The sequence below is a fragment of the Notolabrus celidotus genome, chromosome 9 (genome assembly GCF_009762535.1).
Source record: "Notolabrus celidotus isolate fNotCel1 chromosome 9, fNotCel1.pri, whole genome shotgun sequence".
Taxonomy (NCBI): Eukaryota; Metazoa; Chordata; class Actinopteri; order Labriformes; family Labridae; genus Notolabrus; species Notolabrus celidotus.
In genome coordinates this window covers 30792871-30812396 of record NC_048280.1, presented here as the reverse complement: position 1 = coordinate 30812396, position 19526 = coordinate 30792871, and the positions used below count along the sequence as shown (strand labels likewise).

Genomic DNA, 19526 nt, shown 5'->3' with positions numbered 1-19526 from the left:
CAGCTCTGTTAGTTTAACATTGAATCTTATTATTATGTAATTGTTTGTAATTGTGTGTTTTATTTCTTTTTAAGCTTTAGCAATGATTACGTATGTTTTCCATGCTAATAAAGCCCTTTGAATTGAATTGAATTGAATTGATAGAGAGAGAGAGAGAGAGAGAGAGAGAGAGAGAGAGAGAGAGAGAGAGAGAGAGAGTAGATCAAACATAACTGGTTGCATATAAAATTTTAATGTTTGAAGTGTTTGCTTTATGTTTTTGTTGATTGTTACTGTTCTGGTTTTTGTTTTTAACTCTGTAAAGAACTTTGAATTGCTCTTGGTATGAATGGTGCTTTATAAATTAACTTGCCTTGCCTTGATACATTTTCTTTTGCAAGTTTGAGTCCTGTTTCTGACATTAAAGACACAAAGTTGTGGGGAATGTTTGGTTAATAAATGTCTTTATTTGGCTTTGAGAGGAAGTATCACTGCATGAGATAGCAGCACTTACAGTCACAGTTGTAAAGCAGAGGTCTGATAAAGTGACGGCACTCCTCAGTCTCCACAGAAACAAGTGAGATGCAGGTGAGAACATGTTTTATTTTAACTTTCAGACATGGTTAAGGCAAGTTTTTTATTTTACACACAACAAGCAAAAATCTATCCCATCCAGCAGATATTCAAGCTCCAAGAGTCAGGCCATGCATTCATGCCCGATGGTTGATTCATTTGTCTGAAAGTAAAGCACAGGGATGAAATGAACACGAGCAGGGACATAAAAACATTTAGAGCAAAGTGATAGAGGACGTTATGGAAAAAAATAGCCCTTATATGTGACTCTGTACTATATAGCCATGACCCCTGTGGCCCCACCTGCCACTTACAGTCCGAGCCGAGGGCTGTCAGTGTCATCATCAGCTGCCTGACAACAACAGCCACGCTCACCTTCATCTTGTTTCTTTAACACAGCTTAACTTAACAAAAGCACCACCACGTTTAGATGAGGAGAAAGGAAAGGCTGGGTTTACAGATGACATGGATTAACTCTCAACATAAAACCCACAGCTGGAAATTGAGTTGACAAATGAATCAATCAAAGGGGGGATAATTCATTTTCCAAAAATATGATATATAGCGGCAATTTAAACTCTACATTTTTCACTGTCAAAGATGCACTCCCTCATGGAGGAGCCACAGCGCTCCTCCTCTCGAGCAACAGAAAATACCACCCACCCTTCTCACACATTTGTACATACAATGCTTCAGAGCTCCGAGTTGCCATTATTGCCGTGCCGTGACAGTGCAGTGGATTAAAAGAGAATGGAGGAGGGCTCAAATGGTCAGTGGTACATTTCATCTTGTCGTGGCGGGATGGGATGCAGAGCGAAGTGGAGAGTAACAGAAAGGAGTAAGACGGGGGGGCGGGGGGAAGCATTCACCTGCTGTGGACTTAAGAGTTCAAATAGAAGCAGTTTTTCCTTTGCAATGAGCCCACGTTCAGGGATGAGCTGGTGGAGATTTGGTTTATGATAAAATATCCTACTTGCAGTACTCCCCAACTTTTATATGTAAAAATCAAATAGCACCGTAAAAGTTGGACTGGCTGTTACTCATGCTCCAAAATCTGTGCGTTTCTCTTTATGTTTGTGTGCTGATCATATTGTTACTTTCAAGGTTTTGATTGCTCTAATGTAAATATCGGTCGTTAATGGCACATTCACTGTTGCTCAGATGAGAAAAGAAATCTATGGAAACTTTGTGACACAATCCTCACCTTCAGTTACCTTCTGCAGAGACAGCTAAACTCCTCTGTGGGATAAACATCTACTCCCCTCTTTTCTTTCCTTTCAGTTAATCACGTCTGAGTTACGGAGCAAACAGAGACAGAACAACACAGAAGGTGTGAGGCATCTGGAGTGTGCAGAGTGTGTGTGTGTGTGAGTGTGTGTGTGTGACAGAGATGATGTGATCAGATCCACAGAAGTGACTGACGGGTTGAGGAAGGTGATACTGATAGTGATGAAGATGATGATGAAGATGTCAATACAAGCAGTTTAGCTCTTGCTGTTCTTGCCAGCGGGGGTCTCCTTCTTCTTCTCCTTCTCCTTCTCCTTCTCCTTCTCCTTCACCTTCTCTTCTTCCTCCTCCTCTTCCTCCTCCTCACCCTCACCCTCGCCCTCCTCCTGGTCATCTCCCTCCTCTCCCTCCTCTCCCTCATCTCCCTCCTCCTCTCCCTCATCTCCCTCCTCTTCCTCTTCATCTCCCTCCTCTCCCTCCTCTTCCTCCTCCTCAGGCTTGGCTTCAGACTTCCTGTATGCTCCCAGGGTGTAGCTGCGGGACGACATGTAGGAGAAGCCGGGGTAGCCGGACTGGACCATGGCTCCGCCCACAGAGCTGAGGCGACACTCCTCACCTTCCAGCAGCTTCCTGCAGGGGACAGAGGGACAGACGGAGGACAAGTGATGATGTCACCTCTAGTCTGGATCTGTTACTATTATTATCCCTCAGGACGTGTGCCTGTCCTGAGGGATCTTATGTCACCGGAGCATCAGAGACAACACATCTGCTGTCTGTACATCAGGCCACGACCTTATCACAGCTACTGAGTTACATTAATGCAAAGTTTCATGTTGTTTTGATTTTGTATTCTACAGCTGGAAAGGAACTTATAATGATACATTTAAGTGTGATATCTGTTATAAGCCTTTACTTTACTTTATTTACTGTGCAGATACAGATTTAGGAACCGAGACTGAACTGAAAGTTGCAACTTTGGTCTCTGATTGTAATCAAGCAGGGGAAAATTATACGTTATGCATCCTAAAAACTAGACGTTAAAGAATGAAACTCCAAATTCTTCAAATAAATGTTGTGATGTGAATAAAAGTTGAATTAAGAATCCACCACATTTTTAAGACACTTGAAAAGATAAGATGAAGTGTCTTACTTCTAATCTGAGGAAACGAAAACCTCAAACATGCCAATGCAAATTCTTCCGAAGATCTAAACAAACTAAACCCATTATTAATATGGACATACATATTTGATAAAGAAAGACATGAGGCTATGATCTAAAGCTAACACGTTATCAGTTTGGATGATTGGCCTTCTGAATGTGGATTTGATCTCTCAGAATGATTCCTGTTCTGTTGTTTTAATGTGGCTCACCTGTAGGCAGCAATCTCAATGTCCAGAGCCATCTTGACGTTCAGCAGGTCCTGGTACTCACGCAGGTGACGGGACATCTCTCCCTTGGTGCTGCGTAGAGCAGACTCAAGCTGCTGGATGGTATCCTACACACACACACACACACAAGAATCCTTAAACAATGCACTCATGAGAGGAGAGACATTCAAAATGTGCTGATAAACAGATGAGTACGTTTTTATCTCTAAACGTTAGCAAAGAGGTTTTCACCCATTTCATTCACATACCTGCATATCTCCAGTTTCATTGTTATGACGGTCCTCCATCTCGGCAATCTGCCTCTCCAGAGCCTCATTGTGGCCCCTGAGGGACTCAATTTCCAGGGTGCGGGCCTGTACCTGCCTGCGGTACTCGCTCAGCTCTTCCTTGGAGTGCTTGATGGTATCCTGGTTGCGGGCAGCAGCCTCGGTCACACTTGCAAACTTGGAGCGGTACCAGTCCTCAACCTGGTTCTGGTTCCTTGATGACAGGTTCTCATACTGAGCCCGGATGTCCTTCAGAGCTGCAGTCAGGTCCGGTTTGCTCATGTCCATCTCAACAGACACCTGGAGGTATGAGAGGAGGGTAACAGAAGGTGGTTTGTAAAATGTGTATTCTGGAGGTTTAGATACCTAAGTGTTATGTAAAGATCACTTTAGTTCACATTCTCTTACTTCGTTCATTCAGTTCATTGTGAACTAGAAAAAGTCAGTTCAGCAATCCTCAGACTCAAATATCAGAAGCTGAATTCTCTGAATAGGAGGAGAGAACTTGGAGGCCAGAGCACACCAAGCCTGAATACCTCTGAGCTTTTGTGCTCTGCTTGTCTTTGTGAACATTCATAAAACAGCAGAGATGGAAATTTAAAGTCTCTGCAACACTCTGGTTTGCTGAATTCATTGAATGTTACCACAGATAACAAAAAGCCTGAACTACTCAATAAAAAAAAAACATTCTAATAAAAAATCTGCAATGATGTTGGAGTCCTCCTTACTTTATGTTTACATTATGTCATGCAAACTCATATATTAGCCAAATAAGCAAATAACTGCCTGTTGATTAATACCGTTATCGCTGTTTTTGTTGCTCTGCACTCTTGGATATATAGGGTATCACTGCACTTTGCATGGTGACATATACATATAAGGTGAGCTGTGCGTTGATGAGCTGAGTTGCAGACCAGTGAGGTGGACTGTTGCAGGATTGATGAATCGACTGCTGACTCAGGCTTCTCTGCCGAGGAAAGCTGTGCTGTCAATAGCTTACATGGCAATTATATTCCCTGCAGGGACGAGGAGAAACCCTGGAGAGATCTACCCAGCAACCATCAGCCCTGTGTGAGGCTTAACCACACTGCTGCATATTCCATATATTGACATCTGCTCAAAGTTGCAGTAAAAAAGTTGCTGCTGTCTTTTTTGTGTTAAATGGCTTTTCCGTTTTTGAGTTTCCTGCACCAGCACAAAGATGAGCTCTAATATTGATAGTGACTCAGACTTCAAGAGTTGTTATATTTGTACAAGAATCAATGTTATTTGAGATTTTGTTGATATGTTTTGCCAAAACTAACTTTAAAATGTCAAACTGTGGTTATATTCACTAATGTGCTGCAGTAAAAAAAAAAAAAAAAGGTGTTGCTGAAATCAACACAGAAACAAACAGTGATGTACACACAGGGGTGAGCTGCCTGCTACCCCTTGGGAAGACCACACCCCTGGATTATGCGATATTTCTCCGCATCTTCCTCACCCTTCCTCCCCCCTCTGCCTCGTTTCGTCACCTCCTCCCACGAAAACATCATCATGAGCTGCCCCCTCCAATATACTGACGGAGTTACTCAGCAGCCTAAAATGACTTTGTTGCACTAGAAGAGACACACCTGTAAGATCATTTACTCACATAATATTCTTATAAAGATAAAGTTTTTAAGAAAGCAGTATAAACAGCATACTGCAGTAACTCCTTTATCATTAAAAAAGATGAGTCACTTTGAGCCTGAACGTCTTAAAAGTTCGCACGGGGGCGTGACAGAGCGCGCAGGACGCTGCGGGGACGCGCAAGACCCAAAATTTATGTGAGGAGGAGGAGGGGGAGGGACAGCGCGCGGTGCTGAAACGGAACTGCAGTGCCATCAATTATCCAGCTGCGCAGTTCTCAGATGGAGAACGACGGAAGATGTCCTGCTACAGCAAAATTACTTATTAGAGCCAACTTCAAAATGTTAGCCGTGTTGGGACGGCAGGTTACTGAAGTTCTGCTTCACTGCTAAAATATAACCTGCTAACAGAAGCTGAATGATAGGCTGTGATGGACCAGTGTAAATTACTTTTACGACTAATTAATGCCAATATTTGACCGGTCAACAATGTAACCCAGACTTCCTCTAACAGTATTGCTGGTATAACACGAAATATGTAGATGTTACTGTTTTGAGGCCTTTGGGGAATAAAATAAACAGCCTCCTCTTGAGTTTGACACAGTCAATGTAAAGTCAGTGCACAGATGCAGCCCCTGCAGAAATATCAGGTGGAAATACTGTTTTCGGATGTATGGATGTTGTAAGAAATATTGAAGGACATAAGGGTGGAGGAATATCAGAGTGTTTGAGGCGGAGTGACAAGCTGATAATTAGTCTCACAAGTAGCTACCCAGAGCACCACCTGTGAAAGACCCACAGGTCATCACAGCACAGTGTGAGGTGTACCTGCGTGGCCTGCAGAGAGGTCTGCAGCTCCTGCAGCTCCTCTTCATGAACTTTCCTGAGGAAGGCGATCTCATCCAGCAGCGACTCAACTTTCTTCTCCAACTCCAGGCGCGCCAGGGTGGCGTCGTCCACGTCCTTCCTGTAGCCTTTCAGGGTGTTCTCCGCCTCCTCGCGCAACTTGGTCTCCTCCTCCAGCTTCTCCCTCACGCGCTCCATGGCGTCGTTCATCTGCACGCAGTCCAGGTGCATCTGGCTCTTCTCGTGCGTCAGCTCTTCAACACGCGCCCGCAGCTCGCGGATCTCCTGCTCGTACAGCTCGTGCAGGCGGGAGGGCTCGTTGTGACGCTGGCGCAGCAGCGTGACCTCCGCCTCCAGGACTTTATTCTGCTGCTCCAAGTTGTGCACTTTCTCAATGAAGGACACGAAGCGGTCATTGAGGCCCTGCAGCTGCTCCTTCTCGTTGGTGCGGATGATCTTGAGCTCGTTGGTGACCGCAGTGGACTGGGTCAGGTCCATCATGGATTCCGGCATGGAGGAGAAGACGCGGCCGGGCGCCGCTGACCTGCGGTAGTTGGCGGAGGACATCGTGGAGGGGGAACCGTAGGTGCGGTGGGTACTGCGGTATCCAGCAGGGTGCAGGCGGGACGGGCTGGTGCTGCCCAGACCCATGCGGCCGGACCGGGGGGCATCTCCGAAGATCTTCCTATAGGAGCTGCTGCTGTAAATGTCGCTGGAGTAACTCATGATTCCTTTGCCTTGGTGGGTCCGGTCCTACTGCTCTGCACGGGAGAGAGAGAGAGAGTGTGCGTGGAGTTCAGGAGAGTGTGAGGGTGAGTGTGTGTGTGAGAGAGAAAGTGAGAGATGCGAGTGAAGTCTGGCCAGGACAGGTGCTTTTATAGCGAAAGCGCAGCGCATCATTTGACGCAGGGACAACAGAAGATGAGGGGAAACCTGCAAGCTTTTGCAGAAAGCCTCCACCCTCTGGGGAAACACGAATTCACTCATGCAGCTCCTCTTTTCTGCCTTGTAGTTAAAGCATCAACACACAGCAGCACGTTTTCTCTAACAGCTCTATTTGACCTGAGGGCTTTCATATCTAATGAACTTCACTTTTCATTAAGTTACATTGTTTTCCTTTATGGCCTGTCTCAATGATGTGCAAATAAAATCCCACGTGTAATCATATTTCACCAGTAGCTACATGTTCTCCCACAGGACTGTCTCATGTTACCTCGGCCCATACTGTCCACTGTCATTGCAGCTTTTCTTTGCTGTCCCAGCAGAATGCCAAATGGGATCGATGTATAGAGCTGTGCGCCAGAGTGTTTTGGTGCTGCAGTCTGGATCCAGCCGCACTCATCCCACCGACCTCCGCAATATCGGAATACAGGATGAGACTCATTATAGCCGCCTTATTCTTGCACCCACACCTCCTCAACATCATCATCATTAGTCTCATCTGTAGCCCTAAAGTGCAAACGCACCAGTGATGTACTGGAAAGAAGCAAGCTAGAGAGGTGCGACCTCCTGTTGTTGGTCGTGCATGTCATACTGCATCAACAACATAACATTGTTATGTAAAAGAGAGCAATGTGAAGTCCTATCGTCCAAACATAAAGTTTGTTATCATCATCAGCAGTCTCAAAAACTACCAGAATAAGATGTCCTTCTTTCTTCATTTCTTTTAAACTAAGAAGTTGAAATATAAGAAAGAAAGTGTGTGTATTGCACGGATAATTCAAAGTGGATTGAAGTTAATTTTGATGGGTTTACATTTTATCTAAATTTACGACTTACACACGTATAATCTAATCCTGAGTGAGCTATCATCACCCACTCCCTGCAAGTGAAATGAAGCCCTGTGTGGCCTGTGTGGTGTGTCAGTGCTGCGCAGGACTGTCGCTGGCCTTGGTGCTGATCCAGGCTGGAGGCAGGAGAGGGACCACGCCCCTGCGAAGGAAAGAGAACAGCCACCCACAGGACTGCAGCCCTTACCACACCACCTTACACCACGCACCACGCCTCAAGTGCTCCTATTTACACCGACAGGCTGGAAAACAGCCCAAAACACGTGCAAGACAGCCGCTGCTAAGTCATCCTCAATCCCCTTACTCATGTTCCGATGATTCAGCTTTGGAACTATAGTTGAAATAAAGCCATCTCAACATTTCAATTCTTTGAGGTGGTAAAAATATTGTATTTAAATACATTTTCTGATATACTTTTGATGCCAACTTGGTACTTATAGGACCAACCTGATTTGGTGTTTCGTTAACATACATTATCATAAGTTTATAGAAGAATAACGTGGAAGTCATCTAAAACAAATCAACAGACCAGTCTTCAATTCTTGCTTTGAGCTTGTGATTTCCATTGAGTTCCTTTGCAATGGTTTGGTTTAAAAGAGTTGTTTAAATGTGGTAACATTTTTAGATTAAAGGTGAATACTTCAAAAGGAAGTTGTGCATGTCCATAGATTAACTTTAAGCTTAGACATTCAGACAGTCAGACAGACGGACAGACAGACACTAGAGGGCGCTCAGGCACCTTCACACCTCCAGCAGACCTGAGCTGATGCTGAGCATGAGAAAAGAAAAAAAACACATCCTGACTGAAGGTCTCACATTATTATTTCTTCAGAGTAATATCCACACTTTAATGTTTATTGCCAATTTATGAGAAATACGTAGCTTAAACCTAAACAGGCTTACAGCTTGCAGTGCATCGTATCTCCCTGGAGGTTAAATGTTCAGCTTTAGGATGCTTTTCATAAAACATGCTGATCATTTGGACAGTTAGATTTTTGTTGCAGTTGAACAGGATGATAATACAACATGAAAACGACTGCAGATATTACATGGATTTAAGACCATGCATTTAAGTCTACCATGCAATAGCCTGCAGGTCTATAATAGAAAATTGTCATGTATGTGTCAGGCCCCAAGGTCAATCATCCAGTCATGTTCCAGGATTTAATGCTGCATGACACCAATGAAAAACACGAACACAGCACATAATTCATCCCAAGTCTTCCCTCCTCCCCTCTCTGCTTCACGGCAATGTGGATAAACTCCATGGGTAACACACGATAGATCTGTGGAGCTCATCAAGGCAGAGAAATGTGTGTTTGAGAGAGAAAGGCAACGAAGAAGAAGAAGAAAATAAAGAGCACCTGGAGTTTAATCTTGGCCAACCAAGCATTTTGACCTTCTTTGGTGCAAAATGAGCCCATTAAAGCTAGATGAAGCCAGTGACTCAGCAGGAAATGACAGGTAGCCAGAAATGATCTCTATCATGGTGTGTCTGGCTCAACCCCTCGAATCAACCAAAAGCTCTGTAACAAGACAGAGTTAATTCAGAGCATGCTTCAAATGAAAACTTCTCATCCTCTGTTAAATTAAACCATTAAATCCACATTCATTCAGTCAACAGTTACACACTATCATCATCATCTGCAATGTAGAAGTGTTGGGTTAGCTGCAGTATAACACGATGACTCAGGTCACAGGTGCAGCAGGTACAATGTGCAGTTTTACTGCAACAATGAACGAACAGCACACTGGAACTTTGATGACAAACAACAGTCCCTGCTTTACTTTTTTGCTTGTTTTTTTTGTGCCACTGGTCTGCTTCCACAGGAAACACCTATAGCATATGCTGTGAAGAAATACAGCTAAAAACAGGAAGAGGGCGCTGTTACCCCAGCAGAGACATAAAGGGAGCTATGAGGGTTTGTGGCAATTGCAAATGGAGGAACAAATTCAGTTCAGTGGAAAAAATACACTCAACATGTGTTCAAATGAAAAAATGCAGCAGCCAGATCAGTGCATGGTGATGATGACCCACCCCCTATATCCTCAGCCCTCCTTTTAGTCTCTTAGTTTTGGACACAAGTTTATATATCACACTGCATTGAGACAAAGCAACTCATTTTGTCTGCAGTCCTTCCTGTGTGTGTGTGTGTGTGTGTGTGTGTGTGTGTGTGTGTGTGTGTGTGTGTGTGTGTGTGTGTGTTTAGGATAATAATTACTAAGAGCATCTAGTAGAGATGAAGTGCGCACACAGGTTTTTATGAATGAAAAAGTTAGGTATATTGAACTCCTGGCAAAAATAACATGTTTTCTGTTGTGATCACTTTAGTAGGCCTGAAACCTGGACTACACCTACTCCCTGTGCCACCTTACACCTAGGCGTTAATGCTAGAGATTACCTGCCAGAGCATGCATGTCTCAGAGAACTATGATAAACATTGCTTTTGGTATCTTCTGGCACTTGTGAAGATTACACCAGCTGAGAGTGTAGTGCTTGAGACAGACAGGAAATGTGGGGAGAGAGAGTGATAAGGTGGGGGGATAACATGCACCAAGTCATTCTGGGTCTGAGAAGCGCCCCATGAAGGGAATTGTTGTTGCATCCATTGTGACGAGGGCTGTTGCCTCTTTACATGGGGTGCTTGATGTACCAACTGAGACAAAGCAGTGCCCCAAAGTCATGTCCTTAAAAGTGTTGATCAGAGTTATCATATGTCCATGCAGTAGTGTAGAAGGGGGTTTCTGGCGTTACTGCATGGTCACAGTGTTCAAAGTGTTCAAGTATTTGTGAACATGAATCTTACTTTGCCTTTCCTGCTGTCACCAAATGACTCTTTAACGCTATAAATGTGAACCTTCATTACTGTTTTAAACATTGTGTCTTTGTTTTAAATGTAAGAAAACATGTTAAATAGTGAATCAGTGAATCAGTGAAGTGAAATGGGGAATTACATGACTGGGTTAAATTCTGAAGAAAATAGACCCAACCAGCGTCTAGCGAGGGATTTTTTACAAGCAGACCAAAGTAAAGTGTCAAATATGAACACATCAGTCTACATGAAATCTACATTTCCTATGAATAACATCATGAACTGCAGGAGATCTGCTTGCTTTTAGTGCTTTATGAAGCTCTACCCACAAGGGTCCTAACACCGGATACTCTCCAGCATCCAACATTTGGCATCCTCTCCTGAAAAATGTGCTCTGGCTGTGTGACAAAGAAACAAGTGCATCACATTCACGCCTCATGTGAGAGCTGGTGCTTCTCCACTGAGGTTAACTACCAACCTTTATTTGATGTTGACCAACCGTCTTCTTTCTCCTGTATTCCTTGAACATATATTCTGTCGTGTCGTTTCTTTTCATAAAGCTTTTATAAAGCTCAGACATTGATTTTTTTGTAGGCACCTTTAAATATTTCAGAATTAAAGTATAAAAGTCTGATCTTTTATGGTGTGTTCAAATAAATTGTGTATCTGGAGTGTCTGTGAAATTTGGACTTTTCAAGATCCATAACTAAAATCCTTTACCTTTTTTGTAAGATGAGCCTTTGAACCCACACTATGGTTCGTTATTGTAGAACAAGTACAAAGTGTTGTTGGCATTCTCCTCTATTTTATTATTATTTTTAGTTTTAATCCAACTAATTAATTGTTTTCAATTTTATTTCATTATTTATTGTTTTCACTTATTCATTTTTTATTTCATTTTATTTAATTATTTATTTTTTCATTTATTATCTTAATGTTCCTAATTTATCCTTTTCACTTTTTCTAATTTTCTCGATGTGATGTCGTCCTCTTATTCTGAAAACCTATTTAGTTGTCCTTTTAATGCTTTTATTTACTTATCCATTTTTATTTACTTATCTATTTTTATTTATTTATTCTATTTATTTATCTTTGAAAAAACCTCTTAAACAATGATTCATTGGTCTCTTGCCACACCACTTCATTCTGTTTAATTTACATGTATTCTTTTTAACCTTATGTTGCATTTCCGTTTGCATTGTTAAAATTCCTCCTCCTTGTCTGTCAAAAGGTTTACTTTGTAATTTGATTCATGCTTTGTTTGTCAAAGCACTTTGTAAACTTTTTTTTTTTTTTTTAAAGGTGCTATATAAATACAGTTATTATTTTTATTATATTTACTTTCCCTAGATTCAGGACCCTTTGAATATGCAAACTGTTTCACTTGCATTGCTTCATAGTGGAATGAAATAAACCACAGGTGACCTTGTCTGGTTTTATTCTGAGAGTCAGTGTTAAAGGAAATAAATGTGTGAAAGTGTCACCGGTTAATTTCAGATAGTTGAGGTCAGTGTGAATATGACAGCTCATGACAGCAACAAGCAGAAGAGCATAAAGCAGATGTTGCCAGTAGACTTCTAAACAACAGATGACACATGTTAAGAAACACGAGGATACCTATTGAGAAAGAGAATGATTATTAGATGAAATACTTCCCTGTAAGATGCACAAAGACACACAAGAAGAGAGGCTGAGAGGCAGGATGGACGCTTTCAGAAGGGTTCAGATTTATTTTCTTCTAATATTTGGGCTTCAGTTAAAAGGTAAGGAAACATGATGCATGAGTATGATCAACAAAACATTGAAAAAGCAAATTAATTTACATCACCATTACTTCCGAATAACCACAACTTGAGTTAAACCAAATGGCTGTGTCTTTTATTTCTGGTTTTGTTTTGTAGATTTACCTTGTGTTTCATCCCCGTTTATATTCGGTATTAGTTAAGATAAGATAAGATATTACTTTAGTGATCCCCCGGGGGGAAATTCAGTTGTTACAGCAACCCAGACATAAGTACAATCAAGAAAGAAGTTTCAATAAGTACAAAATAAGTACAAAAAAAAAATAAAACAAAATAAAAAATAAAATAAAAATAAGTAAAATAAAATAGATAAATAAAGCTAGAGTACAATCTAGATATATACATGTTACAAATGGAATTTAAATTAAATAGAAGTAATTACAGGCAGTATTAACAGGTTGACATGGTGTGATTATGGTTGGTAATGACAAATTAAGCAATAAATAGAACGAATATTTGTATGTAATATGACCATGGGTTGTAGTTAGAATAGTAATGTAATATAACATAATATAATGTAGCAAGATAATTATATAATACAGTATATTATACATTATAATGCCAGCAGCAGTCAAGAGAGAGTTCGGCATGGGATGATGGAGTGTGACAGACAGAGCAGGGATGTTGTGGATCTGTTCATGGGGGGGGGGTGTCAGTGGTCAGCATGGTGCAGTCTGTGGCCTCCGTTACTGTTTAACAGTAAGTAAGTTCCTGAAGTCCTCCTTGTCTTGTGTTTCATGTTTTATTATTTTTTTTTATAACTTTGTTAATTGGAAGCAGTTTCAGTTGTAACAAAGGAAAAGTACAATGCGGTACAGAGAACTTCCATTCTTCCCATTTTTCCCTCTTTTTTCCCTCCCACAAACCCATCCCACTTGTACTTCAAAGAAAAATATGTAAACAATACAGAATACATGTATTGTTTTTCATGTTTTATGTTGTAGTTCTTGCTCCCTGTGTGTCTAGTTTAATTTTACTACCTGCCCTTGTGTGTTTCCCTCCATTTGATTGCACTGATTAGTTTCACCTGTGTCCACACCTGTTGCTCGTTACCCTGTGTGTATTTGGTTTTTCGTCTTCTTGTAGTCTTCAGTTTTGTCTCAGTTTTAGTTTATCAAATGATTGCATTTTGGGTCCTGCACTTTAGTTTGCCTTCTCAAACATGACAGGCTGAGTAGCTTTGTTTAACAAACAGGTGAACTCTTTGAAAGCAAGGATGAGGTACATACGCCACACTGTGATTGTATCTAAAATGATCTTCACATTCATAGTTATACTCTTATTTGTTTCTGTTTGTTAAGGATCATGTGTGCTGGACATGTGACTTTATTTTATGACCATGCATGTACTCAGCCTCTCTGATTGAATATAAAAGCTAAAGATGTTATTCATAATCACAAATTTTGATACCAAAATGAAAAATATTGCAAAACATTAGCTATTTCATTGTTTTCATATTGATGAAAGGAGTGTGGTCATTTGACTTGCCTCAATATGAACAAAAATCCATAAACTAATGTATGTTGTACCTTTTATATGAAGAACAACTAACAGTGCATTGAAGTAAGAAAACTGCAGGATAGTGTAAGGTAATCTATACCTGATAACTTAATTTGATTATTGCTTTCAAAAACTACCTTTTCTTTTCTTTTTTGTTCTGTTTAATATCGAGCACATTTATGTCTTTGCACTGTTGCATATAAAAAAAAGAAAAGAAAAAAGAAAACTGCAGGATAATAAAGAAACAATTCACTGACAGAAAATGTTATTTATTTTATTTAAATTCATTTAACCAGGAAAACCAAATTGAGATTAAGAATCTCTTTTATAAGTGTATCATTGCCAAGATTGGCAGCAGCACTTTCCAACAAAGTTACAGACAAACAACACACAATTCTAAAACATGACAACATATCATGGATTTCAGAACAAAAGTCATCAGTCAAAGCGTCCACAAGCTGATACATATTCCTCAAAAGCCTTCAGTCTGCTTTTAAAAACATTTAAAGAGACAAGCTCCCCCAAACCCAGGCTCTGCTGCAGCAAGTTCCAGGCTGCAAGACCAGTGGATCTGAAACCCTCTTTACCCATTTCAAGTCACACTCTGGGGACCAAAAGCAAAAACAAGTTTTGCGACTGGGTCACAGAGCGGAGACTGTAGCTTCCAGTATTTTTTAAATGAAGAAAATCACATAAATACGAGGGATGCAAGTTAAGAATTGCCTTATAAACAAGGACATGACAGTGGTGTGGTCTACGGGTAGACAATGCAGTCCAGCCAACTCATGCACACAGGGAGCAGTGATGGGTTAGAGATTTAAGACTTAAATGTTGTAAAATAACAATGCCATTAGGATTACTACAGTCCTTTCACTAATATGAAAACATGAAATACAGCTAATGATGTGCAATTTAGTCTGATATAAATATGAATATTTAGCTTTTATATTTAATCAGAGAGGCTGAACAAATGCATGGTCATAAAATAAAACTGACATGTTCAGCTAAGTGTGGAGTGACTGTGACTTAAGGTAAACTCATGATAAGACTAACTCACTGAGTAAAGTCTGTGTTAACAGTGAGCAATATGAATTAATGATGCACCCTCCATTAATGCAATCATTAAACAATCATGACTCGTTCTTTACATGAAGTATAATATTTGTACTCTGATAGTTTCCTCTCATTTTCTCTATGGCAGAGTCTCAACAACTTCGTCTCTTCTCCACTGTCAAAGCCGGAGAAGATGTCACTCTGTCTTGTGAAACGGTGAAACATGATGAGGGTAACTGTAGCAGCACTACCTGGATCTTTGGTGATTTAAACAGCATGTCATCCGTGGAGCTGGTTAAACTCGGGCGGGTAAATGTCCAGACTGAATCCGACAGACTGAGTGTTTCGGCTGGTTGTTCTCTGGTGATGAAAAAGGTCACAGTGAAGGATGTTGGGAGTTACACCTGTCGACAATACAAATCAGGGAAAAAACAAGATCCGGATTCTGCTGTTTATCTCTCTGTTATCGCCTGTAGGTACCTTGGCTTAAACTGCAGCATTTAAAGAATACATACACTACAATTATGATCAATTTGACTCATGTATTTCAACTCTTGTCACTTGTCTCTTTGAATACAGTGACTGCACATGAGGACACTGATGAAGTGACATTAGAGTGCTCAGTGACGACGTATGGATGGTGCAGACATGAAATTAGGTGGCAAGTTGGGGATGCAGATGTTGATGAACATACTACAGGCGTGAAGACATCACAGTCTGCCTGCAATTCCTCTGTTACAATTCAGACTTCTCATTACATCTATGAATCAAGATACAAGCCTTTAAAGTGTCGAGTGACCAGCAACACTGATGAGCAGCTTCTCCCAGGTGAGAAGACACTAAAAGTCACTTTATAATGTCAGAGAAAAACAAATCATTTTTAATGTTATTGACTGAAATTAGGATATTAGATTCAAACTCAAGTTTTTTTAATGATCATTGTGTTTCCTCTGTTCAGGTGAGGACATAATTACTGCACCAGGAACAACGCAAACCCCTATAAACTCAGGAACAACGCCTTCACACACTTCAAGCACTGTTGGTGCTGATGGTGACGATGATGATGATGGAAAGAAAAAACTGGGTGAATAAATATTTTGATACACAACATGGGTCACTTCTCAAAAAGCTATGGTTGATCCTTTTGTCTCCCCAAACTTTTACCTGCATGCATGATGTCTGTTGTGTCAGCGTCAGTGATAAGGACAACAGTGATTAAGTTACTCTCAATGTGGATCAAATGAAAACATTCAGAGAGCTGAAGAGGCTTCAGTCTGTCACGTATGTAGCAAAACGAAGGGACAGAAACTATGTGCAGACTACTTGAGAAAAAGGAAATAAATAAGGAAACTTCTCAAAAACTGTCCAACATAAAATCAAATACCACAAATCCAAAAAACACAGGAAAACCAAGAAGGCACTGGGAAGGTAAAATAAGAAGGAAGACAACACAGAGACTAAATCAGTGGTGTCCAAACTTTTCTCAAAGAGGGACACATTTGATGTTGTCAGAATACCTCAGGGTCAGTGGCTCCTACTGAGACTTAGGAATCCTAAAAGTTATAAATGAAATATATATTTAATAACAATTATTTTAAAAAAATGTCTCAATAAAACAGCAACTAGTCCTCAGTTCTCCACAAGCTACATAAACATTAGCAAACGTTATCTTCTTTTGGAGGAAAATATTTTTTATTCGGGTCGGGCAATGTGGGAAAAATATTGTATCATTATTTTCCTATGGCAGGATCACAATCTGGATTTCATCACACTTCTTTTTCCTGTTGTTATTAAGACTTTTCTGACCAGCAGACGACATTTTATAAGAAAATAATTATTTTCCTGAGTTCTGAACTATTTTTATGCACGAAATGTTTCCCTTTTCTGTACGATTTCATAATTTTGGTCTTGTCTTGTGTCCTCTTTTGTGTCTTCTGAACTTTTAGTGTTCATCAAGAACATTTATCAGATTTCACATCATGATAGAAAACATTAATTTAAAAACCTGTCAGCTTTAAGAGTTCTTGTGTTTCACCTTTATTGCCGTCTTTCAGAATTCCCTGTGCTTTGGCTTTTACACAAGAAGTCTGTAAGAAGCTTTTTGAGACGTTTCTGGATTGACTTTAGTTTTGTTTGTGTGCTTGAAAGAAACTGCAAATGTACAGATGATTCAGAATGTGATTAATGTCTGTGCTATAAATAACACAATTTAAGATGGAAGCTTGGGGTCATAAATAAATGGACCTTGGGCCGCGAATGACCCCGAGCCGTAATTTGGACATGCCTGGACTAAATTGAGTTAGCAATCAGACGTGATGGATACTGGCTTCTTTTTATCTATAGAGCTCTTTCTGGAAATATGCTGTCTTTCATCACTACTTTATTGATCTGTTCCAGTGGTCACTATTATACTTGTTCAAGTGATTGGCTAATGCTCAAAATTTCACAGGCAGACACAAAACTTGGGAAAACATCCATTAGTTTTGGTGGGGCACACTCCGGGAACACTTTACAACACACATCAAAAATTCAATTCAATTATTACCGTAAGTCAGTTTAAAGCCATGATCAATAATTACTTTGTTCACAAATCTAACTGTCTTAAACTGTGCTCCCCTTTCTCTGCTTGCTTGTCTTTTCTTCCTTTCTTTTTCACAACCAATAACTATGTAATTATTGAACTATTGTTATTATTTTATTATGGTATATTTTTTGTGTTTGTGTTTAAGGCATGCCCTTGTTGACCCCTCCAGATTAAATAAAGGTTGAATTGACAAATATTGACAGCAGCAACAAGGCACAGGTGAGGCAAGGAGACACAGGTGGAACTAGTCAGGGCAGGGCGCAAAATCACTAGAGAGGGAAAACAGACAGGAAGTAAAAGAAGACCAGATATACAGGAGCAACTGCAAAATAACACTAAAGACTTAACTAAGGAACACAAGTGAAAACACATGGAAATGGAAATGGAAATTCTCAGGAAATGGTGAAAAACAATATGAAGAAAACTAACACCAAGACAGGAAGTAAAACGAGACATGAGACATAGGCAGTATTACAAAATAACCTGGAACTGAGAACTGGAGTGACCAAATAAGAAGGGCATATCAGCTGCACAGAAATAGAAGTTTCAGAATGTAAATCTGTGTGTGATGTCTGGAGATACCCGCCACTCTGTCATGTGTGGTGTGGTTTTAGTTAGTATTATTCATGAGTCACATTTCTAAGACAGGAAGTAAAACAAGACATGAGGCAGCAGGCCGTATCACAAAATAACCTGGAACTGAGAACTGGAGTAACCAAATATAATACTAACTAAAACAAGACCGCACATGACAGAGTGGCAGACATCACTCACAGATCTACGTTCATTTCCTGCTTGCGTAATTCACAGCATGTGGAGACGTAGTTTTATATCTATACTGTGTTAAAATTAAAAAGGCTCAACCACAGACTGTATATTAAAATTAATGCCACAAGTGTTCAGTGTGAAGCCAAAAGATTTAGAGCTCCCCCTGCTGGATGGCTGCAGCATAGGTCATAAACCCTGCCTTTGTTATGTTCACAAAGGGAAACGTATAAAATTGAAATTCACATCAAATACATTTTTATCAAACATGATTTATTTCATTAAAGTTAGTTTAAATCAAAGTGTTCATTTTTCTGAGTAGTTTAGATTTAATTAGTTATTTGATTTTAAAAAGGTGCTTGATTAACAGCTCTGTTGACAAGTATGGGCTCCTGGCCTGATTACTTCTGCGTCGATGTGTCTGTGTCGTGCAGCAGTACTATGCTGAAATGCTTGATATAGTCAGGTTGCCTGTTTCCAGCCCTGCTCTGTTTTCTGTTTACTTCTTTTACAGCAATTCAGAGCATATTAAGTTTATTTAGAGATGATACATGTTGCTGTTTATCATACAGACATGATTACAAGGAGGAATATAGAGGAGGCGTCGGAGGAGATGAAATACACGGCTGATGTGTGGGAAGTGCCGTAAATGCGGGAAATACAATGCCCCCGAGAGGACCAACCACAGGGCTTACAGTCCGCTTTGATTCAACGTGCAGTTACATTTTGGAGGAGGTTCACGTCAGTTATGTGCGTAGGCCTCTGCATAGGTACAGGAGCTACACAGACCTAGGGCGTAGTCTACGCAGAAGTATAAATCAGGCTTTATGTACCAGATTAGTAGAGGAGAGGAGGATTGGGGAGAGAAAACGAAACAAACACTGACACAAGAGTCACTGAACTTTCCATAGCCATGCGTGTCTGCTTCAAATTAACACAAGAATGTATCGTAGCACAGTAATACATAAAAATTGCATATACCAATGCATGCATACTTTGCACATCTGCAGCTAAGATGTAAGTGATGCATGCTTTATTAATAACGTGTTTAATACTTTAAAAACATGCAGGCACTTCAAGTTACTTTTAAAAACGTGTGTGATTCTCTAACATAGTTCTGTTTTCATGTTTCAGACTGGTTGAGGCACATTATTGTGTCTTTGGGTTTGGTGGCTCTCATCATAATTGTTCTGTCAGTCAACATGTGGACAAGAGTAAAGGGTGAGAGGTTTCATAAACTCATTAACAAGAAGTTTAATAAACCTTCACTGTCACAGCAGCTAAAAGAAACTCTTTCTGGTCTTTTCAGGGAGAAACTCAGACAGATGA

At 40.4% G+C, this 19526-nt stretch overlaps 2 protein-coding genes across 2 annotated transcripts; one reads left to right on the top strand and one right to left on the bottom strand.

Moving 5' to 3' along the window:
- Positions 1 to 429: 429 nt before the first annotated feature.
- Positions 430 to 6786, bottom strand: zgc:65851 (uncharacterized protein LOC321113 homolog). Its single transcript, XM_034692193.1, has 4 exons — positions 5873 to 6786; positions 3417 to 3734; positions 3151 to 3275; positions 430 to 2409 (listed from the first exon to the last, which is right to left on the bottom strand). Exons 1-4 carry the CDS (start codon positions 6614 to 6616, stop codon positions 2037 to 2039), a joined length of 1560 nt encoding a protein of 519 aa, XP_034548084.1. The 5' UTR covers positions 6617 to 6786; the 3' UTR covers positions 430 to 2036.
- Positions 6787 to 12246: 5460 nt separating this feature from the next.
- Positions 12247 to 19526, top strand: LOC117818617. The gene is made up of 6 exons (XM_034691568.1): positions 12247 to 12256; positions 14997 to 15320; positions 15428 to 15676; positions 15807 to 15932; positions 19332 to 19418; positions 19507 to 19526. The coding sequence occupies exons 2-6, from the start codon at positions 15125 to 15127 to the stop codon at positions 19524 to 19526; spliced, it is 678 nt and encodes a 225-aa protein (XP_034547459.1). The 5' UTR covers positions 12247 to 12256; positions 14997 to 15124.

What these genes read in the sequence shown, in the direction of transcription:
- zgc:65851 (XM_034692193.1), bottom strand. Translation starts at nt 6,616, where the DNA reads ATGAGTTACTCCAGCGACATTTACAGCAGCAGCTCCTATAGGAAGATC. An exon ending in ATGAAACTGGAGATATGCAG is followed by an intron (nt 3,276 to 3,416) that starts GTATGTGAATGA and finishes GTGTGTGTGTAG; the next exon opens with GATACCATCCAGCAGCTTGA. An exon ending in ATTGAGATTGCTGCCTACAG is followed by an intron (nt 2,410 to 3,150) that starts GTGAGCCACATT and finishes TGTCCCCTGCAG; the next exon opens with GAAGCTGCTGGAAGGTGAGG.
- LOC117818617 (XM_034691568.1), top strand. Translation starts at nt 15,125, where the DNA reads ATGTCATCCGTGGAGCTGGTTAAACTCGGGCGGGTAAATGTCCAGACT. An exon ending in TTATCTCTCTGTTATCGCCT is followed by an intron (nt 15,321 to 15,427) that starts GTAGGTACCTTG and finishes CTTTGAATACAG; the next exon opens with TGACTGCACATGAGGACACT. An exon ending in CATGTGGACAAGAGTAAAGG is followed by an intron (nt 19,419 to 19,506) that starts GTGAGAGGTTTC and finishes TGGTCTTTTCAG; the next exon opens with GGAGAAACTCAGACAGATGA.